Source organism: Rhinolophus sinicus, chromosome 1, assembly GCF_057876585.1.
Source record: "Rhinolophus sinicus isolate RSI-liver-muscle chromosome 1, RSI-T2T, whole genome shotgun sequence".
Taxonomy (NCBI): Eukaryota; Metazoa; Chordata; class Mammalia; order Chiroptera; family Rhinolophidae; genus Rhinolophus; species Rhinolophus sinicus.
Window position 1 is genome coordinate 63,229,311 of NC_142501.1, and position 24,281 is coordinate 63,253,591.

Below are 24,281 nucleotides of genomic sequence, written 5' to 3' on the forward strand. Positions count from 1 at the left end.
TGGTGATGAACTCCTTCAGTTTTTTCTTGTCTGGGAAGCTCCTTATCTGTCCTTCAATTCTAAATTATAGCTTTGCTGGGTAGAGTAATCTTGGTTGTAGGACCTTGCTTTCCATCACTTGGTATATTTCATCACTTTCTAGTAATCTGCAAAGTTTCTGTTGAGAAATCAGCTGACAGTCTTATGGGGGTTCCCCTGTAGGTAACTAACTGGTTTTCTCTTGCTGCTTTTAAGGTTCTCTCTTTCTGTTTAACCTTTGGTATTTTAATTATGATGTGTCTTGGTGTGGGCCTCTTTGGGTTCATCTTGTTAGGCACTCTCTGTGCTTCCTGGGCTTGTATGTCCATTTCCTTCACCAGGTTAGGGAAGTTTTCTGTCATTATTTCTTCAAATAGGTTTTCAATTCCTTGCTCTCTCTCTTCTTCTGGTACCCCTATAATGCAAATGTTGGTACGCTTTATATTGTCCCGTAGACCCCTTAAACTCTCCTCAATTTTTGGATTCTTTTTTTCTTTTTGCTGTTCTGGTTGGGTGTTTTCTGTTACCTTATCTTCTGGATCACTGGTTGGATACGCAGCTTTATCTGATCTACTGTTGATTCCCTATAATAATATTCTTCATTTCCGTTATTGTATCCTTTATTTCTGACTGGTTCTTTTTCATGGTTTTCATCTCCATGTTTATGCTTCCTATTTTTCTGTTGAAGTTCTCCTTGAGATCACTGAGCATTCTGCTAACCAGTATTTGGAATTCTGCATCTGATAGATTGCTTATCTCTATTTCATTTAATTCTTTTTCAGGAGCTTTGTTCTTTTCTTTTATTTGTGACCTGTCCCCCCCCCATTTTGGCTACCTCCCTGTGTTTGTTTCTGTGTATTAGGTAGGGCTGCTATGTCTTCCGGTCTTAGTAGAGTGGCCTTATGTAGTAGGTGTGCTGTGGGGCTCAATGGCGCAGTCTTTCTAGTCACCTGAGCCATGCACTCCAGGTGTGTCCCTTGTGTGTGTGGTGTGTGCCCTCCTCTTGTTGTTGAGCCTTGGTTGATAATTGCACATCACTGTGAGGGATGACCCTTGGGCTCACTGGTTGTGAAGACTGGCCTTGACTACAGTGTAAGAATTGTTACGCAGGGGCTGATCCTACAGAGCAGGATCTGCCTCAGCAGGACTCTGGTGCCTGCCCATTCCGTTGCTTGGGTGTGTCATACTCGGAGGCGGCTGGGTAATGCTCCAGCTCGTTTTAAAACTGGCCACTGGGGGCACCAGCCCCAGCACCACCTTGGAGGTGATCCGCTGTAGGTCAAGTTCAGCCACAGCCCGTGCCCCACCGGGCACCACCCAGTGGGAGCCAGTATGAAATCTGCAGATAGCTGCTGCCTGTGTTGTGCTTGGAAGCGCCTTGAGAGGTGAAGCCACAAACCAAGTCTGGCTGCCACTAGTGCCCGTTTAGGGCTGCTTAGCCAGAGCTACAGGACACACTCAAGCCAGATGCTGCTTGTCTGGGTTCCGTGAACCTTTGAGAGCCCCTAGGAAAGTCAGTAGCTTGAAACAAGGGAGGTGGTCTGCATGAAAAAGCCACTTCAAGTGTCTGGGGTGTACTCGAAAGTTGGATGGGGCTGGGTCTCCCATTTCCAGGGCGGGCGAATGAACAGCGGAGACTGGCAGCTGCCTGTGTTCACAAGTCGGGAAGGGGGAGGGCTCAACAAAGAAACAATGGCCTCCACTAGTTCCCCTATCCAGGATAAAGCCGCCTCTCCAGCCCCTGTCCCAAGCCAGACAACTCAATTCCCCACCATATGTCCCTGCTGCCTTTCCAGCTGTTGCCCCAGTGCTGGAGCTCAGAGCTAGTGATTCCGTTGGTGGGTAAGTGCGAGTGCAATACCTTTAAGAGGGGTGCCTGTGAGTGCAGCTGCATTCATTGTCACTCAGACACAATCTCTGCTGGGTTTTACAAGCAGAAATTATGGGGACTTCTCTCCCCGGAACACTGGGCAGGAGTGGGGCTGGAATCTCTTGCCCTTCTAGGGGATAGTGAGGGACCCCCACAGCCAAAATTGCCCTCCCGATGTTTAATGGTCACACATGTGTGTGGGACCAGCCCGTTCCGCATTTCTGCCCTTCCCACCAATCTGGAGGTGGCTTCTTCTACATGTCCTTAGTTGAAAGTCTTCAGTTCAGCTTGATTTTAGGTGATTCTCAGTAATGTTTGTTTTGTAGACTAGTTGTAATGTTGATGTGGTTGTGAGAAAAGTTAGCACAGCGTTTACCTACTGTACCATCTTGGTTTTCTCTCTCCAGAGTTTTTTAAAATCTGAAGACTGCCAATCTATATATGAAAGAAAAGGTCTTATTTTTTAAATGTAAAGCATATATTCATTGTAGAAATTTAGAAAACACTGAAAAATTTAAAAATGTAAATAGCAATCACCCATATTAACACTATGTACTCTTAATAAGTTAGGCAATATCTTTCCAGTATTTATATGATAAACATACGTGTAGTATACAAACAGATACATATATATAGTTTACAAAATTGAGATTTTTATGGCATATAGCTTGGGAACTTGCCCTTTTTGTGTAAAATATTTTTTGTGTTCCTGTGTGTGGAAATAATCTTTTATAACAGGGAACTTCATGCCTGCATAGTGTTTTACTGTCTGCGTAGCCATATTATTTTCCTGTTGTTGGGCATTTAAATCTTTCACGCACCTATGGTATTTTTTTATGCTACATTCCTTGAAATAGAATTAGTAGGTCAAAAGGTAGCATTAGAATTTCATGTTTTTGATTAAACTCTTACCTTTTGCCTTCCTGGAGTAAAGACGGTCTTGGCTGTGATTTACCAATGAATGTCTATTGCCTGAAAAATAAAGTGACTATTTTCTTAGCTACCACATGTGATTTAGTATGCTTATGCAACATAGTAAATAATATAACAGGAGGAACTTTTTCACAGCATTTCAGTGCAATGTAGCAGAAGAATTAAATGGTATTCTGGTGGCCTCAAGGGATAGCTTAATTATTGATGGGGCTTGGAAAAAATAAGCGAGAATAGTTCAAGCTAACACTACTACCTGGTTTCTTGAGTTTTATTGACCCTATGGCTAGCTCGTTTTTCTAGAACTATATTAAAACCAAACTTCTTACAATGAAATGATGCAGTTTTCTGAATTATTTTAGGAAATGGTTTTAATTTGTATTTATAAGTTGCTTACCAGGAGGGCTGACACATAGTAAGTGCTTAATAAATAGTTATTTATTAAGCTATTCTTGCATTTGCATTGTTGCCTTTATTACTTAGTGACAACAGGACATGTATGATTAACCTGGCTGTAAATTTAGCAGGTGAGTTACTAAATAAGAGAATTCTCTAATAGTTCACAGCTTTATTAAAGACTTTTAAAGAGGACATTAAGCAGGTAATATACCGTGTTTCCCCAAAAACAAGGTCAGGTCTTATATTAAGTTTTGCTCCAAAAGACACATTAGGGCTTATGTTCAGGGGGTGTCATCCTGAAAAATCACACTAGGGCTTATTTTCTGGTTAGGTCTTATTTTCAGGGAAACAGTATGTTTGTTGCCTTGGAAAGTGATACAATTTTTAGAAAGCTGATGTCAGGTAAGTTGGACATTTTGTCATACAGCATGATGTGGTAGTACCGACACTCATGTTAGTAGTTAAACCCATAATTACATTGCGCACAGTCGTCAAAAAGCATACTTGGAACTTATTTTTGGTAAAAAAAAAAATCTGGAAGTACATGGACCAAAACTATTTTAAGTGGGTCTCTCTTAGTTACTCTAATTTTCTTCTGGTTACTTATCTGTAATTTCTGAGTTTTTCTGCAATGAACATATTGTATAAGAGACAAGGAAACAATTATTTATTGTAAACTAAAAACTTAAAGAAACTTGGCCCAGAGTACACCAGTCAGTGTTTACTATAAAGAAGTGGGGAAACTATATCCATTAACTAATTCAGCTCCCAGTGCTGTTTATTAAGGGATAATTAGCCTATTCTCCAAGTACAGTTGAAAACTGTGCTTTGAATATACAGTATTAGAATGATTAAAATGAATAAAACATGAAATTAGGGAACTTCTGAGCAAGATGGCAGCTTGCACATGGGCTCCAACTGCCTTATCTCCCAAGTTGCCTTTGAAGTGACTAATCAAATATGTAAATGGAAAAACTGGGGTAATCCTTTTAACTCCAAGCAGATCCCATTACTTCTTTGCTCATTCCTCACAGTGAGTGACAGTCTATACCCCCACCTCCGTTCCCTCCCCTTTTAATGAAGGTAGATTAATAGAAATTATCAATCTGAACAACACAGAGGAAAAAAGATTGAAAAAAAATAGTGCATCAGGGACATTTGGAACAATGTCAGAAGGTCTGACATTTGTGTCAGCAGAGTCCCTGAAGGAGAGGGACAAGAGAAAGAGTGTGCAGAAAAAAATAATTGCAAGAAAACTACCCAAATTTGGCAAATGAGATAAACCTGCACATTCAGGAAGCTCAGCAAAACCCAAACTGGATGAATCCAAAGAAGTCCATACCCAGACACATTATAATCACACTCAATACTAAAGACAAAGAAAAAAAAATATTGAAAGCAGCCAGAGGAAAAATGATACATTACTTACGGGAAAACAATTGGGGGCTGGATTTCTATACACATTAAATGCCAGTAGCACCGTGCCAATTGTGACAATCAAAAATGTCTTTAGCTATTGCCAAATGTCCCCTGCAGGGGAAATTAGCCCTAGTGGAAAATCATCAATTCAAATTGAGTCCTCCATTCTCTCAAACATTTTTTTTTAAAAAAGAAATATTCCAGTTTGGTTTGTTTTTCAATCACATGGTTTACAACTCTAAAGTAAAATAACAAACTTGGAGTGGGTCAAAAGGCACCCAGTTCCTCACCTCCCATAAAGAGGAGTAAAACATTCAGTGCCAGGTTTATTTAGGTTGAGTTATTCATAAAAGATCAGCACTTAATGAAGTTCATTTTTGAAGAGCTATAGACACCCATTCTCCTCATCCAAGAAGAAAATTGTAGCTTTAAGGAAAGAACTGGTGAGGAGAGAACATTCCTACTATATGTCGAGGTGTCAGCAGTTGAGATCAACAAAGTCTAAAGCAACCTGAGACTGGTATTCGTGTTGCTATCCAAGATTTCTTACAGTTGAAGACTTTGTTTAATTTCACATGGTAGGATGCTACAAGATTTTCAGCAGCTGCAATAAATGCTATAGTGGGTGATACTGCACATATAGTTAATATTTAAATTAGGGCACACTTGTGGTACCATGAATTATAGCAACCCAAAAATAGGCAGTTGTAAACAGATACTGAATATGGCTATGAGATTTTCAGTATCGTTTTTTATTTTAAGATTTTATTGGGGAAGGGGAACAGGACTTTATCGGGGAACAGTGTGTACTCCAGGACTTTTTTCCAAGTCAAGTTGTTGTCCTTTCAATCTTAGTTGTGGAGGGTGCTGTTCAGCTTCAAGTTGCTGTCCTTTCAGTCTTAGTTGTGGGACAACAACTAAGCTCCAGGTCCAGTTGCCATTGCTAGTTGCAGGGGGCACAGCCCACCATCCCTTGCAGGTGTTGAACCGGTAACTTTGTGGTTGAGAGGACATGCTCCAACCAACTGAGCCATCTGGGAGCTCAGCGGCAGCTCAGCTCAAGGTGCCATGTTCAATCTTAGTTGCAGGGGGCGGAGCCCACCATCCCTTGCGGGACTCCAGGAGTTGAACCGGCAACCTTGTGGTTGAGAGCCCACTGGCCCATGTGGGAATCGAACCAGCAGCCTTCGGAGTTAGGAGCACAGAGCTCCAACCACCTGAGCCACCGGGCCGGCCCGATTTCAGTATCTTTTAAATCTCAAAGAAAAAAATATTTTCTCATTATAGATAAGCTGTTAAATAGAAACAGACATTTTACCAACAAAATACTTTGTCAGATTAACATAGAAACATATAAAAATAAAAAAATTGGACCCTGGATATATGAAGTATTTAGATTGAGAAAAAACAGTAATGTTCAGTAATTGATAATAAATAAAGAAATGCACTGGTTTTACTTTTAAAATTTGACAGTTTCAAGTGAACAGAATTATAATTGGCTAATGCAGTTGCTTGAGTAAATATTGCCCATAAAAATTTCATCTCTTTAGCTCTATAAATGGAGATTCTGAGGGTCTCCATTACCTTTTATGACTTGGCAAAGTCTTATAATTCTACTGATCAGTCATGACAAATCCACTGTAACATCTTTTCCTTCCCTTTTTATTATTTTCCTGAATCTTATTTTGCTCAGTTTTCTTTTCCAAAACAGAGTAAACGTTCTATTTAATTCAACAAACCATTATTTATTATCATTGTGTACAATAGTGGGTGCTAAAGTCACAAAAGTAAGACAGAGATCCTCAATTGGGACCCCAGAGGAGCTTATAATCAAGTAAGTGATTAAAAGAAATGTAGAAACAATAAAAATTACATTATAAATTGGTAATTGCTCTTACAGAGAGAGATAGGACGTAAGACCACAAGAGCACAGAGGACTAAGGTCTACTACCTAGGAAAATGGAGAAAGGCTTCCCAGAGAGAGTAGCATTTGATCCAGGTCTTAAACTTGGTGAGATTTGCAGAGGATTTAGGGGAAGTGCATTCTGCTGTACAGAGAACAGGTAAGAACAAGGGCTCCAGGTTCTGAGAAGATGGTGGCAGGTGGGTTCTTGGTGGTCCCAGCCACTCAACTCTTAACAGTGGTGAGCTGTAAAGGTGTATTAGGCCACCTCTGTTGCCTGGACTAAAAGCTCTCAGTTACACAGCTGAGGTAGGCTTGGAGCCTGTAGCATGATGAAGCAGGCATAGTGGGATAACAGCTATCTGAGATCCAGAAAGGCAGGTTTGGGAAAGTGGTGCAGGATTTTGATTCTCAGTTTGAGGGTTGGTATCTTATCAGCTAAGCAACTAAGGAAACCAGGAGAGAGTTTTAAGCAGGGATATAGCGTGTTTCCCCAAAATAAGACCTAGCCAGACCATTACCTCTAATGTGTCTTTTGGAGCAAAAATTAATATAAGACCTGGTCTTATATAAGACCGGGTATATTATATTATAACACCCGGTCTTATTTTAATATAAGACGGGGTTTTATATTAATTTTTGCTCCAAAAGACGCATTAGAGCTGATGGTGGGCTGGGTCTTATTTTCGGGGAAACACAGTAGCATAATCAGCTTTGTTTTTCCGAAGTATTGTGAAGAGTAAATGGGAACAGGAAGACACTGGCCTTGGGGAACCTGATGAGGAAGCTGTTGTATTAGCGATCCAGGTGGTTATTTTTACTTTGTTGTGAATTATGGCCAGAGAACAGTTCCATACTTGTAATGGTAATTGTCTTCAAAAAGTTTTCAGCCATGTAGATTAAGAATGTATCAAATGTCGTTTTATAAAAGGCCTGTTGGCAGTTTAAAACCAGAACTTTACTATTTAGTCCATCCTAATCAGATTTTCTTAGGCTTCTACTCCTTTAGCCTATTGGTAAAAGAAGAATAATGTAACAATGATTCCAAGATTCCTCGGTGTACAGTAACTACACAGACGTCGGTTTGGACCACCTCCCCCAGAACAGGGCAATGGCAAGTGACTGCTAGTCAGTGTGTGTGGGGGTGTGTTGCCTCCCGAGCCTCCCAAGATCTTAGTCTCCTCCCCTTGAAGTACAAAGAAAGTGCCCTTTTAATACCACTAGCTGCAAGACAAGGAACAAATGATCTGGGAGGCAAGGAGCATCCTCTCTCATTTCTTTAAACAGTGTCATATATGGAACCGTTAAAGATATGGGGAATATTTCGGACAGAGAAAGTAAGCCTTCGCTAGGATCCTACACAGTAGCTGTTTTCTAACACTTGAAGACCTGTTATATAGAAAATGGCATAGATTAACCAGCTCCGTAAATCGATAGGAGTTAAGATGAATTGGTAGAACTTCAGTAGAGACAAGTTTCCCTTTATCCTAAGGCAGACCTTCTGACAGTCGCTACAGTCTGAAGAATTAGAGTTCTGCTTTATTGGAGCTTTGTGGAGTTCTCTGGAATGGACTTTATTTATCCTCCTCGGTATAGTACCTCAAACACAATTTAGTATTCTAGAAATTAAGTCTTGAATTTTGTTGAAGTGACATCGGAGACATACTGATTTGAAAGTTGATGCGAATAGAATAGGAAAACGAAAAATGACTTCATGCGATGAAACAAGGATATGACGCCGAGCTGATGATGGCATCATAATGACAATTAGAACCAACTTATACAGAGTGCTTAGCTCATCGGAATCCTAGGGAGTATATATTATAATCTTCTCCGTTTTACAAATGAGGGAAGAGCTCAGATAAGTGAAAGGTATTTAAATAGTCTAACCCTAGACCCATCTTGAAGGTTATGTTTCCCTCTTTCAAGTAGGCTATCATCCGGTGTGCATTTGCCCACTAGACACAAGTGTTTTCTAAATTTCTCTGGTTGTATTCAAGGAACCAAGTTCTTGGTGAAAAAAAGGACACTTATCACCTGGGAATTTCTTTCTGTATCTCTCTTCCTTAGGCTGCCTTTCCTTAAATCCATTGTTAATTCTATAGACCAACGAACCACTTCTGAGGTGCTGCTATTAGTAGTAGGCTAGGTATAGATCTTTGAAGGAAGTTTAAGTTTAGGTTAAATTCTTGAAGACTGATTCGTTTATTAAATTTTGGAGTATCTCTTATGAGTATCTCAAAGAATCTCTGCCTTTTGCTTACTATTTCAATGGGTGACTTACAAATGAACAAATCTCCTACTTATTGATTGGTTTTTGTAAATAGCCCCTGGATTTTTCGTACGTACCACGGTGCTATTAACACTAAGGTGATGGGTTTTCTACACAGTGTTGTCTGCTTTGCTTCACCACAGACCGCGCTTATAGCTCCAGCCAACTGTGCCATAGATGTAAGCTTTTAGTTACACCGGGAAGCACTGTAGCTTAGTATCTCCGTCACAAAAGAGGGAAAGACAGTTGGCTTTAGTGAAATAGTAGTAAACTCAGGTTCATCTACTAAAGAAAACTTATTATGGCAATATTAAGAAATTGTCAATAAAACTGAGTTATTAAATTTTTGTGAAGTTCACCATTTTGAAAAATGGTCTGGAAATATACTTCTGATATTTTTTAGTTCATTATATTACAGTCTGAACCAGAGTTTCATAACACGTTCTGATTTTAATTGGGTGGGTTTGGTTCTATCAGTTTATGCCTAAGTGACTATTCATTTGGTGACACTGAGAAGGTATTTCCAATTTTAGGTATTTCCAAGTTTAGGTTTAGGTTCAATTCTTGAAGATTGATTAGTTTATTAAATTTTGGATTTGATTCACGAGTTACATAGAGAGATTTTACTTGATTTAAATTGAAAAAGCATAAATCAGACTTTCCAAGTGATCACCATTTTGAGTAGAGAAATAACCCTAGCATGAAAAATTGCTCCTTAAAGAGTTAAGGAAATGCAAGTTGAAAATAGTTGTTTCATCTGCTGTATTCCCTGTAGGATTTTAAATTTCGATCTTGGGTTACTTAATCTGTCTGTCCAAATGCTGTTTATCACTGGGAGCTTATGAGTGACTTTGCACCTTTCAGATGGTCTGCTCACAGGCTGCATGCTGGGACAGCAGGCCTTTGTCACCTGGATGCTGACTGCCACACTTACCTAGTGGTTACTTTAGTAGTAAATATTCCAGGCGATGCCCCAGACAGTTCCTTAAGTTTTGTCTTGTTTCAGTAACGAAGTTCTGGTTCTCCTACGTCTATGGTTCTTCCTCATTTTCCCACGTTTTCTAGTGGCTTGGGGTTTTGTCTAAAGGCATAGGGATTGCTTTTCTTCTCAGGAATGAAGTAGATCATGACACTAATTCCATGCGCTGATACTTAGTTGTGCATTTTACTAAGTACAAAACTATGCCTGTCCCTTGACAGACAGAAGAGAAGTGTGCAGAAGCTCTGTAAGTCTGAGCCCGACGCTTGGTTCAGGCCATTAGGCCCAACCCAGCTTTCTCCATTAGACATTTTGGAGGATGAGGTGACTCTTCAGAGTTTATGTGAATCGAGGGAATCTGTTGTTATACAGACGCATGAACATGAGCTTTGGACGTAAAAGCACACACACTGTGGCAGTGTGGCCTGACCCCTTTAACCGGAATTTACATCCAGAACTCACCATGTGGGAGACACTAACATCATTTCAAATCCTCTCATTAAATATTTAATCTGGTTTTCCTCTCTCTCTCTTACTCCCACTCTGACTCAGCATAAGGTCAGGATTCCTTGACTGGTCATCACAACAGATTTACTTTGAAAAAAACCACTGTGGAAGGCCAGACGCCCTCTGAATTTATCATTTAATCCAACCACATAGATCACTTGATTGATTTACTCAGTGTGCTCACCTGTGGTTCTGCCTAATGATATTCTGTGTTCTGCCTTTCTTTCTCTCCTCTCTGGGAGGTTCCAGGGAACAAGCCTGTAGGCCTCCAGGAGAAGAAATCCTGGCCATGCCCCACCCAGGGTAGCGCTTATTACAGTGCTCTGCAGAGAAAGCTGTTTGGGCAAGTCTGGCTCATCCGTGAGACGGTGAACTCTGAAGGGCGGAAGCTCTGGATCCCATTCATTCAACAGACGTGCATGGAGTTCCCAGTGTGCCAGGCACCAAAGCAGGCCCTGGGAAAACAGAGATGATTAGGATGTAGTCCCTGCTCTCAAAGAAACTCTATTTATGAAGAAGCAAATGTGATGAGCATAATAATAAGGGGTAGCACCAGTTTTAACGCTCACTGGGTGCCAGGTTTTGTGTTAAGTGTTTAGTAAGGACCATCTCAGTAAAACTGACATGGAGACTGTTGGCATCTCCATTTTGCCATTGAAATAACTTCGGTCTTACAAAATTGTTTAACTTATGCACAGACTGTAGCAAGATAGTTTGAAAACAGACAGTTCGATTTTTAGAGTTGGAACTCTTAACCACTAAATTATACAGCTTAGGAGTGGTGATAAATGAATGTGTTATAAAATCACGGAGAACGGATGGTCTAATTATTTTTCAATTTTGGACTCAAGGTGAAGTTACAAGAAAGTTTTCACAGTAGCATGTAGGATTATACTGGGCGAGAGGAAGGAGGAGAGCCCAGGCAGATGAAACAGCTTGGGAAAAGCAGAGATGTGAAAGCAGGACCTGCAAATTAGCAGGTTATGGTGAGGCTGAAGGAGAGGGGTTAAGATTTGTGGAAGGGAAAGCAGAGTAGTTAGGGTGATTTAAGAAATTTGAACTCTATTCTGAAAAAAATATACCAAGTATTTGATGGATTTTAACCAGAGGAAGGACATAATTAGATATTTATTTATTTATTTTTAATTTTAATGACATACAGAAAAATGGATCAGCCAGAATAGATAGGATTGGTGACTTCTCCTTCAAGGAGAAGAAGCCAGCCTTGGATGAGCCCCAGATTCTGACTTGAGTGACAGTGTTGTCCTGGAAACAATATAAATTCATTTATAACCTTTTTAGAAAATAATCTTGCAATATGTACCAAGGGTCTTAAAAGTCTCACTACTTCTAGTAATTTCATGTTTGGGAATTTATATTAAGGAAACAACACAAAATGCAAAATAGCCTTTACACCTGCATTCATGACAGTAGTTCATAGTGCTTAAAACGTATTGGTGAAGTTGAATGAATAAGTAATTGAATGAGTGGTGGAAAATAGTGGGAACATTGGAAACCATAATAGAAGAATGGTTAATATACATTTACTGGCTAGTTCTGAATACAATTATAATGATGGTTCTGAAAATTATAGAAATACATGGAAATGTTTATGGTAACTGAGAAAAAGAGCAGAATAAGGTACTTTATTATTATAGAATGATTACAACTCAGACCTATATTTAGGTGAACAAACTTGAAGGAAATACAGCAAATCATACTGGTGGTGGTTTTGTTTTTCTGCTCTCTGTTTTTCCAATATTCTCCAAATACTTAATTTGTTTTTATAATGGAAAAAGGTGAAAACTTTGGGACTATTAATTTTGCACTTTGGTTTGAGGTATCTGAAACATCAAAGTGACAATAAATAGTAAATAGTTAGAAATAGGCATGGTATTCAACTCTGGGTTTACATTGGAGACATTCAATAAGTGTCAACTGAATGGACGTTCTAATCATTTTTCTTCCTTTTGGGTCAAAATCCTAGAATCCTATTGCAACGCATTAGAAGTTTTACCATCATCTGAACTTACAGGCTTGTATTAATATAAAAACAAAAAAAACAAAAACAAACAAATCCTTCCCTTTTCTATCGCTGAAGCAGTTGAGGGGACTCTTCTTTTCTGTGCAAAAGTAAATTTAATCAGCCAATCTCAAGTAACATAGAAAATACTTTATTTCAAACGTGTATCATTTCATAGTTATTTTTTTCTCTTATACAAAGGGAACATTGATTGCTTTCCTTAATGCCAGCCAGTATCATTTTTCTTACTTAGTAGTTCGTGTTTAAAGGGTCAAGGGTCTGCTCTCTCACGGTTTTCCAATTTTAATGAAATAGAATCCAGGGCATATTTAACCTATTGAATTTTGATGGACTTTTGATAATCCAGATATTTTCTAGTGAGAGGATTTCAGCTCTTTAGTCTAGTATGCCATCATTCTCTGTGCCTCCGCAGGTGTGTTTTGGGATAAGATTGCTTATTTTGGGGTGCAGAGTAGTATTTAGAAAAAAGGATTGTGTTTCACTGTTACTGTAATCAACTGGAGATATGGTTGAAGTTGGGGAGGGGATAAGATGAAGTGATCGTGTCATTGTTTCTATGCCATGAGGACAGGGACCAGGCCCCCAGCACTCAGACCGGGACTGTGTTTGTCCAGCCCACGCAGGTGTGAGTACGAGGGTGTGTGAACTCACAGTTGACACTTTAGTCACATGAACTAGTGCTTCAGAGCACAGCCCCATTCTTTAACTACATTTGCAGACAAAGGACTGGTGGTGGGAAGCAAAAGATTAATGTCCAAGTTTTTTACTAGGGTTTGGACGGTGATTCAAAGCGAAAAAATAGTCAGAAACTTAGGTGATGTGTCATGAGGATAGCGGAGGGACCTCCCTGAAAGGAACTCCTCACGAACTGTTCATAGGATCAAACATTCTCACGAGAGCCTGGCTCCTTTCTTGAGTTGTGTACATTTTATCATTGAGGAATCTGAAACATCAAAGTGACAATAAATAGTAAACAATTATAGATACATTTGGTAGTCAACTCTGGATTTATCCATTCATTAGTGGAGGTTTGATTAATTCATCCGGTACCACAAGTAGTGGAATCCACATGAAAATGAACATGGAAAGGTAAGTTTAGTGTCTAATACAACAAGGGAGTAGGGATGTAAGAAATGCCCCAGGGCTGGAGCACAGAACTTGGGGTCCTTCCAAATCAGTGGTCACTTGATGGGGGATCTCAAGCCCAGGAAAATAGAGAGGACAGTAAATCAAATCAGTGAGTATCTGCCAAGGACTTAATTCCTATGTGGAAGTCAAAGGAATAAGTGTCCATAGTGACCAAAAGAAAGAAAAATGCAGCGTGGCCTTTTCACTCAGGGGAGTTACCATTACAAACAGTATCTGGGGAAAAATAATTTTAACATTGATGGGATGTTTCCTGTGTGTTAGGTACCATTCTGAGTGCTACCGTGTTTCCCCGAAAATAAGACCTAGCTGGACAATCAGCTCTAATGCGTCTATTGGAACAAAAATTAATACAAGACCCGGTCTTATTTTACTATAAGACCGGATCTTATAATATAATATAATTAATATAATATAATACCGGGTCTTATATTATTTTTGCTCCAAAAGAAGCGTTAGAGCTGGTAGTCTGGCTAGGTCTTATTTTCGGGGAAACAGGGTATGTATGTGTCATCTGATTAATGCTCTGATTAATGCTCTCATCAACCCTATGCGATAGGTACAATGACTGTTCATTTTATACATCTGGAAACTGCGGCACAAGAGAATCCAAACTCTTGGAGACTTCAGACCCAGGCATTCTGACTTGGCAGCCCTTCCTTTAAGCCTTTTGCCATATTGCCCTCCCAGACAATTTTTTTTTTTTAAGGACCTCTGGGGAAAAGGCGAAAGAAAAATGTTAGAGTATGCTTGGCAGAGTACAGTTTGTGTGTAATACCAGATTTCTTTTACCTCATTACCTGAACTCTCGTAAAATGTGAACTATACAAAGAATCTTCTTTTTTGTTCTGAGGTATTTGACCCAGGATAGCTGAGAGAGCCCTTATCTTCCAAACCTACGTCTTTAATCTGATCCTAAATATTCTTGGCTTGGGGCTAATTGGACCCATGGGATTTTGTTTTGTTTTGTTTTTGTTCTAAAGTCTTAGCCAAGAAATATTTTCTTTTTGGACTTGCTACCTGAAATGTGGGCAGCTGAGCAGAGTTACTTACTGGCCTTTGATCCCATTAGAGAGTTCTGAATTGGTGGCCCGGATCCTTGAATGAAATCTGATATTAAAATAACACCAAGCTGAAGTCATAGGAGATTGTAGTGTTACATATACAGTCAGAATAACCAAGATTTAGGGAAAATAAAATGAGTTTCAGTTGGCTTCATTGGCTTACTTTTGACTTGCCTTTCACTCTTGAGTGATTTTTAACCCACCTCTTCACATGTCAGGGACACAGCTCACATAAAATCTCTAATTCCAATATAGAGATCTTAGAAGCCATAGGAGCTTGATAAAACAGCAGCACTCTTTAATCACTAACAAATTTGAATTTCTCAAATTTGAGAAAGAGTTCAGGTACTGCTCTGATGTCACCTTCCCTATTTTCTCTTCCACGAATTTTCACATCATCACATTTGACCTTTTTGGAGGAGGCCTGACTCAATGATGCTGTGTTTACAGCCGGACTGTGTTTCATTGCGGTCCCAATATTTTCTTAAGAGTGGTCTGTGGGCCTTTCCTTTCTGCCCTCTCACCGGTGGCCAGCTTTCAGCAAATATAGTCACTACTTCAGCTATTACACAAACACAGCATTTCAGCTTGTTTACAGATTCACTTAGCGAGTGTTTATTGGAAGCTTCCCATGTGCCCCAGCCGGACGTGTACTAGAGTGACAGTGAGTGGCTCTTTAAATTCCATACCCTCGGGGTCTCACTTGCCTCATCCTAGTCCTGTCCTTGTGCCCAAGTACTGTGCGGGACACCGGGGTCACAGAGCTGACAAAGGTATGGCCCTTACCCTTAACACTGGCAGTCCAGCGGGAGACACAGAAATGAACCAGTGGATATCCTTATTATTATCTCAAACTGTAGATGAAGTCATGCTATACATTTTTCCCATTCCCTGTAGCTGGCTTACAAAATAAACCCCAAACGAAAAAAGAAAGTATTTTGGATATATGATTTCCTTTAAAGTAGCTTACAGATTTGGTTGAAAAAAGTACTCAAGTACTGTGTCACACTCTCAGAATTAGCTTAGGAAAGACTATTTTAAATGCTGTTATTTACCAACTGAGTGGAAGAGTAAAACTCTCTATTTTTGTCTTAAAATAATAATGAATGCAGAGGCAAATGTATGTGGACCACCGTAAGAGGCCTTACCATCTGATTGGTTTGGAAGTGCTTTCTTAAAATTCAAATTGTAGTCAAGTAGTTATTTTGAAAGGAAGAATTAATTTCCCTTTTGGTTTCTAACTTGGATTTTTGGAAATTGCACTGCAAAATTTCTTTGTGACCATACCAAGATGGGAGCTAGGACGCAGGAATTCATCTTTTAATGACGTTCATTCTGCAACTCACCCTCCTTACCTTTTCTCTGTCTTCTTGATAAAGTCTGATTTGGGTGGTGGGAGAGCCACTGAGACTGTTCAGTACCATGTTTGCCTTTGTCCAGCCTCTGGTGAGCACTGGTGCATATATCCAGTATTTAGAAAGGGCCATTTGGGGGGTGGCCAGTTAGCTCAGTTGGTTGGAGTGTGGTGCTAATAACACCGAGGTTGCCTGTTCGATCCCCAGGTGGGCCACTGTGAGCTGCACCCTCCTTAAAAAAAAGAGAGAGAGAGAGAGAGAGAGAGAGAGAGAGAGAGAGAGAGAGCCATTTGGTCAAAGATGTTTATTTTATCAGGGCATGCTGGCCTCCCATTGTGTTATATACATTCTTCTGTTTTTAGTCAGTGGACTTGTGAAGATGTAAATTATTTAGAAACAAGTTTCCATTGCATTTTTAAATATTCTTAATTTCTTCTTAATTACAGAGCAAAGAGATTGCATTCCAACTTCATGAGGATTTAATGAAGGTTCTTAACGAGCTATACACGGTAAGCACATGTTCTTTCTTCTTTTGTAAGAATCTTTGGTTTGGAATTCTGGTTTGCAGAAACACCGCTTTTATTAGAGCTCATTCCAGGCTAGGGTGTTGACGGATGCTTGTCCAGCTGAAATGTGGACCCAAGTGGATAGATGCACACTACTATATTTTTTGCTACTCCCCCCCGAATTTGTATTCAGTAAAGACATATATGCAGTTAGCACACTTTAAGAAACTAGATTATGGGTGTTCTGTTAAGACCAGTTTTTAATTGGTTGGATTATATATGAACTGTATATAGATTCAGTTCCAGATACTTTGTTTTATATTCTTATCATTCTTAAATTGCCATTCTGGGATTTGAGCAATGTAGAGTTGCTTAATTCTGGTACTTTAATTTCTATTTTTTTCCCATTTGAGTTACATTGTTTGGTTAATGACTTAATATATTAAAATTACTTTTTGGGGGTATCTTTTTTTGGCAGTAATTTGCTTCTCTGAATTTAAATTTTATTTCAGGTTACTGCATAGAATCATAAGAAATTAAATAATTTAAAACTATTGTATTAAAAACCAAAACCAATAGGTTGCAAATTAGAATAGTCATATGCCTATGTAAATTTTTTTTACAGTTAATGATCATATTATTAAATACCTTTTGGAGGAATTTGATGAGTTTTTATTTTATAAGAGAGAATAACAATTAATTTGTTCTAACTGTAGGTATTTATTTGCATTTTCATTGCACAAGATTATTTGAATTTTTCTTTATAGGCAAATTAAACCTGAAACTTATTATTAAAATGTTTCTTGATTTACAAATTCCATTTGTTCCTAAAAAGCCATGTGTATCAAGTGCAGTTTTGTGAATTAAATTGTTTTTAATGCTTTGTTGATACCTGCTAATTAAAAAAAACTGTAGTTTTAAACTTTTATAGAATGGGTGATATTCTTATAAAACTCACTTTCAAATTTTTGTACATATGTGATAAATTTGTATTTTTGTGTATCACGTTTGCTATACCTGTACTTATGAATTGACAGTTTTTATGTGTTAGGTCCTCCTTCAGAAACTTTTCACTTTACATGCAAAAGCTTTTCACTTTACATGTGAAAAAACTTTAAAAGTGAAATAACTTTTCACTTTACATTACAAGGTCATATCTGTATTAAAATACCTAATGAAGTAGAGTTTTTGATTATAAAGGCCATTTGTTAGCCTGTGCTTTGTGTGATTTGTTAATCTCTGATAACCTGAGGTATCAACCATTTCTAGAAATCCTAGGGTTGTTTTTTTCTTTTAATTCACTTAGTCTTCATTAATGGAGGACATACTGTGCAACATGCATTATGCTTATAGAAATCCTGGATTTAGAATTTAAAAGTGAAACAAGCATTGTGCCTCTGAGACGTCCATAGAAGAAATTCTATGTCATTTCCCATTGAACTATTTTAAGATGAGGACTTCATAGCACTGTCCTTGTGGTTCCCTTGGCTTGGGCATTGTTTTTAAAAAATAAATCCGATGGTTGTCATGACATCAGAGATAAGAGCCTGTTGATTATGGCCTGTAACTAGTAGTACTACTCAAAGTAGGAGTGGCAAAGGTGTCTTTGATCGTTGAATATGAGAAGTCAGTAGAATGTCATGAAATTTTTACCTCAATGACGAATGTATAAAGTGAAATATTTCCTGGATTAATCCTATCAAGCGGACTCAGACATGTAGCAGATTCTTTATAGTTGAATTAAGTAAGCTGACATCGCCTCAAAAATCTCATCGGTATTAGTCTGAAAACCTAAAGGAGCCAGGTTGTAGAAAAGGCCACCGGAGTTAGAACGACCCTTTCAGAGTCATTTAACCTCTCGAAATCAGTTGAAGAATTAAGAGATAGAGGAGACAAGCAATGAGTTTTTAATTAGGTAGTCTATAGATCACTTTGAGCTCTTGGGAAAAATTTTTACTTCATTGAGAGAGCATGCTCAGCCAAGGTCAGAGGTCATGTTCCGTAGGGAAGGACCTTCATATTACACACACCTTCATATTACACACACACACACACACACACACACACACACACTTTTTTATCCTAAAAGAAGATGATATTTGGTTTCTCTTGCACTTTAAATTCAGATATACAAATTTTGTCTTGTTTAACATGAAATCTCTCCATTGTACATATTCAGTTTGCATTCAGAAAGTAAGAAAGATGAGGAGTATTTGAACAGTGGACCAGGAGTTGGGTGAATGTAGCTGAGTTCCTTCTTCAACCTTTGACTGGTTGTGAATAGATAACCTAAGTTGCGTCATGCATACAATTTTGTACAACAATGATGTAATGAGTGCTGAAATAACAGGTATAAAATGCGTAGCCTCAGGAAATTGAGGATGCCATTTAATTGCCTATTCAGACAGATATTCACTCCTTCCTTTCTCTCAGCCCTTGATACTCCTTGGGAGTTGAAGGTCAACATTTTGAGAAGTATATTAACTTCCTTATACCAGTGGAGTGCTTTATATTAAATTATAGCCAACCTTAGTGGTGAGTGGCAGCTGATGTGTGGACTTCCTTACCCAAAAGTATTTCTCCCACAGGCCTGTTGATTATTCCAAACGTTCTATCAGAAAGCTTTATCTTAAATAAAATACAAATGCCCAGGAAGAATGGAAAGAGATGCTTTATAATTGTTAGAGTTTAGAATGAACCAATATTTACCAGATGCTTTGAATACAGATTGCATGCATCCGGCACGAAGGCCTGTACTTCTGAGCAGGAGAGAAGGGATGGTGGCATCAGAGTGCCATTTGGAAGGAGAGGAAAGGGCTTGAAGACATACATCTCCTTTTCTATATTTTTGCCTCAACCTTGCCTTTTTGCAGAAACAGGGCCTCCAAACGGTTTTGAGACTCCATTTGGATTCTTAGACCACAACAAGGGCCAGCCAAACTAGTTGGGGTTAGCTTGGCTTTGAGTAACAGGAAGTCAAGATAAAGGCATAAACAAAGTAGAGGTTTATAATGTCTCTCACATAAAAGAAGTTCAGAGGTTGGCAGCCCAGGGTTGGTGTGGAGGTTACACAAAATCATCCAGGATTGGTTTCCTCCTGATCCACTGCTAGAGAAACCTAATTGTAACGTTTGTCCTTAGAATTCAGTATAGTTCCTAGAGCTCCAGCCATTACACCTGCATTCCTGAAATGGAGACTGGAGAAGAAAAGAAGACTTAATGAAAAGTCTCATGTTACATTTTCACCTGCATCTTATTGGCCAGAACTCAGAATGTGGTTCCACCATGCTGCAAGGAAGCCTGGGAATTACAGTCTTTCAGCTGGCCAGTTCATTGCTAACCAGTTCCAAATTGGGGGTTCTGTTAATTTGAGAGAGAAGGGGTGGTATTTGTAGGTCTCTAGCCATACCTGTCAGAGAAGCTAGCATTTATTGCATGCTTATTACGTATGTGCTAGTTATTATGCTAAGCTCATTACTTGCATTATCTCATATATTCCTCACGCATCTCTGTGAGGTAGTTACTGTCATTATCCCCATTTTACAGATAAGGAAACTAAGGCTCAGAGAGGCTTGCCCCAGGTTGCACGGTGAGTAGTAGAGTGGGATCTCAGGTCCACATCAGAGCACGTGCCCTTTACTGTCATTTTATCTCTAGTTTTGGGAAACCATTTTCTAACAAAGGTCTCTAAATGTTAATATACCCTAACAACACAAAGCACTTAAGCAGTTTATCAGCTGCTCACTTGTACTTCTTAGAGTCAACGGCATTAATGTTGCTTCAACAGAAACATAGGTGAAAAACTGAACACATGCCTCAATGGCAACCTGCATGTCTGAGAAATGTTCATTTAAATGACCTAACAGATGGAACTCATTCGTCTAAAAATAAAAAGTAAGAGGGTAACCAAGATCCTCAGACTCCCTTTCTGAGTCTGACCCACTAATTAACTTCCCTTTGAGTTTAACATTTGAAAGAGAAAGTATGGTTAAGAAAGCAAGGAAAGTACTGTGCTATAAGAAACAAAAATGACTGGACTAGCTGTCAGCAAACTTGTGTTTGAATCTGGGCTCACTTAGCTAATCTGGGCATCTGTATTAGTCTGAGTTCTCCAGGGGAACAGAGCCAGTGGGAGATACAGATGGATAGGTGGACAGATGGACAGACAGCTATAGATAGATGGATGGATAGATAGTATGAAGAACTGACTCATGCGGTATAGAGACTGACGGACGGATGGACAGACAGACAGACAGACTGGTGGATAGATGGATGGATAGACAGTTACTATGAGGAATTGACTCGTGGTGTAGAGACTGAAAAGTCCCAAGATGTGCGGTCAACAAGCTGGAGATGTAGTTCCAGTTCTAGTCTGAAGACCTAAGAACCAGGAGAGCCAATAGTGTAAGTTCTAGTCCAAGTTCACGTCAAAAGGAGAAGACCATGTCTCACCTCGAACACAATCAGGAAGAGAACAAATTCTCTCTGACTCAGCCCTTCTGTTCTATTCCGGCCCTTGATGGATTGGATGAGGCCCACCTACATTGTTACAAAGACATTGTTTGAATGTCTGCTACTGTGCCAGGCACTTGTTAGATGCACTGGGGATATAGCTGTGAATCAAAACCGACCATATTCTTCCTCTCGAGGTATTATGTTCTAGTAAGGAGAAACAGACAGTAAACAAATAAATGTATAGTATGACAAGTGTGTTAAGAGGGAAAATAAAGCTGAGTTAGTACAGAGAAAGCATGCCAAACAGTGCCTGGCACATAGTAAATGCTTAATAAATGTTAGTAGTTAGTATTGTCCTCACAGCCGTCAGCGGAGTAAGGGATGGAAACAGCTCCTTGTCTGCCTCTCAGAGCACATGTGGAGATCAGGATGGCATTAAGAGTAATTACAGATGGTTTTTACATAGACAGGGTTTTTCCTTATAATGGGTATATGACTTTTACAAAAAGAAAACAGGAAAGTAACTTCCCCTAAGAAAACCACATCAATAGTAAATGTAAACAAGGCTGTGATTGGGTTAATGGGGAAGTGAAAACGCAAAAACAGAAAAATGTTGACACAAAAGATTAGAGGGAACATTCAATACAAAATTTGCCTTCATCATTCTGGTAAAGGGCTCATCATAAAATAGTGGTGTAAAGTGTTAAGTCTCCTTGCTCATGCCAAAATCTCAAAAGGTCATGGTGGATTTTAGTAGAAAAACAATGATTTGTCCTATATTAATATTTCTTTACTTTGCCTAAGCTTTGCAGCATTAAACTCTGCATTTAAAAAAACAAGGAGCTTACCATTCGCAGTAAGCAAATTCTAATGGAGATTAACACAGACGTCATGATAAATCCACATGCAATTTATTGCTAATTATGTGTAATTGATTATCACACATCAGTAACACACATGGCTAGCCAGAGTCAAGAGGTAATCCATCCTCAAGTCCCATTAAATTAAGAGGCAAGAACTGAGAAAATGAAGATTTATCCAGCCCTTCCCATAAGGCAAGCACATTATCCCCATTCATTTCTCGTAGCAGCCGAGGCAGGTATTCCTAGTCCCAGCGTTACACATGGGAGCTGGGACTCAGAATAATTAGCCCAGGATCGCGCTGACTGTAAATGAATGCTCCCAAATCCAAACCCAGTTCCCGCCCTGGGGCCCATTAGTTCCCCACTGGGCAGTTGCTTTAGGGAAGGCAGGTGTGGGGAGGAAGGGTGGAACCTGCTCTAATAGATAAAAACCACAGGTAGAAAGCTTAACACTGCATGCTCTGACTGACACTTGCAAAAACTTGATTGAGGTTTCCTAGCTGTTGATACGAGTTACAAAATGGGCAAACCGGAATGGCTTTGCACATTCAGCCTTCATGTTAGGATATGTTCCTTTGGGGTACCTCTTTACATCACTATCCTTCATTTAGCTTTAGTGTTATATGTGTCAGTTAGTGTTATATGTGCCAATACCACCCGCTTAGCTGTGTGTTCATGCACAGTGATTACTACTAAGAATCCATTACTAGATACTCCATTCACCTTTTTTTTTTTTTCCTTCTGAGTTCTACCTCCGATTTGCCTAACGAATTTCAATACGTAGAGAATGGAAGCTCCTAGTACAAAGCCAGCGGCGGCTGAGCGTCTTGTACAGGAGTTGTTTGGAAAACAGTGCTGCTGAATGCACACAGATACCTTCTCTGGCCTTGACGTGTCTCTTTAAAAGGTTAAAATAAAAAGCTAATTATTTCTCAGGGGGGATGGGACAGGAGACAGTTTATTATTTCAAGCCCTTCCTTGAAAACTCAGCCTCAGAGGACTGTTGGGGGGAAAAAAGCTTCTTTGGCTGGCTGTGTGAGCCTCCCAAGAACCAGGAGCTCGTGCAGTCTACAAAGCAGAAACACGCCCAAGGCAAGGTTGAGAAGTCGTTCTGAAAGAGCCCGAGATAACTTGCCACCTCCTCTTGGAAAGGTTTTCTCTGAGCCTCAAAGAGGGTTTTTGTTTTTGTGTTTCAGTTAAGTATTTATTTTAGCTCAAGGACATTTTAAGTATTTGAAATGTATATTTCTGCAGTGAAAATGAAAATTCATTCCTTTGAGATGGACTACAAAGAGGTTTGGGTCTTAAGAACAAAACACTGAACAGAGAGAAAGACAGTGTTTCCCCGAAAATAAGACCTATCTGGACCATCAGCTCTAATGCGTCTCTTGGAGCAAAAATTAATATAAGACCCGGTCTTATAAAATAAGATAGTATATAGTATAGTATATATAATATAGTATAGTATAATATAATGTAATATAATATAATACTGGGTCTTACATTAATTTTTGCTCCAAAAGATACATTAGAGCTGATTGTCCAACTAAGTCTTATGCCATCTGGAAAACTTTTTAAAAAAGCAGTTTATTTAGAGATCTTGGGCTGATGAAATGTTTCCATATATCCTTCCTCTAGCTTTATTACTAGACACTTCGAAGGAAAGAAAGAGACGTGTTGGGATCTTATGACTCCTGGCCAACTTCTGAATTCTAATCTTGGTGTTGACACAGATCGATTTTGGAGACTAGGTTAGCCAATTTCACCTGGCCTCATTTTCCTGCCAAAATGCTTGGGATTAATAAAATTTCCATTGCAAGGATCTGTGAGGACAGCTTGACATCTACGTTATATGGCGATGTCTTTTAGGACACCCTGCTAATGAATGAAGCCAAGTGCTCAGCTCCTGCTTGGAATCTTCATTTTCTCTCTGAGATTTGAGAATTAGTTATGGTTGGTGCTTATGAACTACAAATCAGATTGTCTTTTAAAATAAGTGAGCAATATGAACCGAGGAAAATTTATTTGGCTTAGAAATGAAAAAAGGAAGTGTTAGAAAGTATAGCTTAGTAAAAACAAAATATTTCTAAGGACTGTTTCATACCAAGAATCCTTCTCAAAGAATATATTATCCAAACTGTTACATCTGGAATTCACTGTTTAACTTTTAAATTACTAGAATGCTTTAATAACAGACATCTTAAACAGAATTTTTTTAATTGGGTAATTAAAGTACTTAGCTTTGTTTACCATTACTCATCAAAGCCAAATATATATATAGGGAATAAATATATTTTATATACATATCACAGCTAACCTTTGTCACGTACTATTCTAACCACTTTACAACATTAGCTCTTTAAATTCTCCCAACAGCCCTATGGGGTAGGTGAGGCACAGAGAGGTTGAGTACTTTGCCCAAGGTCACACAGCTAGAAAGTCTCACACCAGGCATTATCAATAAGCTTAGCTATACACTGTACTCCCTTTTTATTGTGGCTATATTGTAAGGCAAACCATTATGTACCAATAGAGGTTTAGGCAGAGGGCT

The 24,281-nt window shown here is 39.1% G+C and overlaps 1 protein-coding gene across 2 annotated transcripts in view; it reads left to right on the forward strand.

Annotated features, from left to right (window-relative positions):
- The window catches only part of SRGAP1 (SLIT-ROBO Rho GTPase activating protein 1), a 245,371-nt gene that overhangs the window by 123,654 nt on the left and 97,436 nt on the right, over window positions 1–24,281 (forward strand). For both annotated transcript variants that reach the window (XM_019732456.3, XM_019732457.3), the window contains exon 4: window positions 16,353–16,415. In XM_019732456.3, the coding sequence (XP_019588015.1) occupies window positions 16,353–16,415 (63 nt within the window). The remainder of the gene's footprint in view (window positions 1–16,352; window positions 16,416–24,281) is intronic.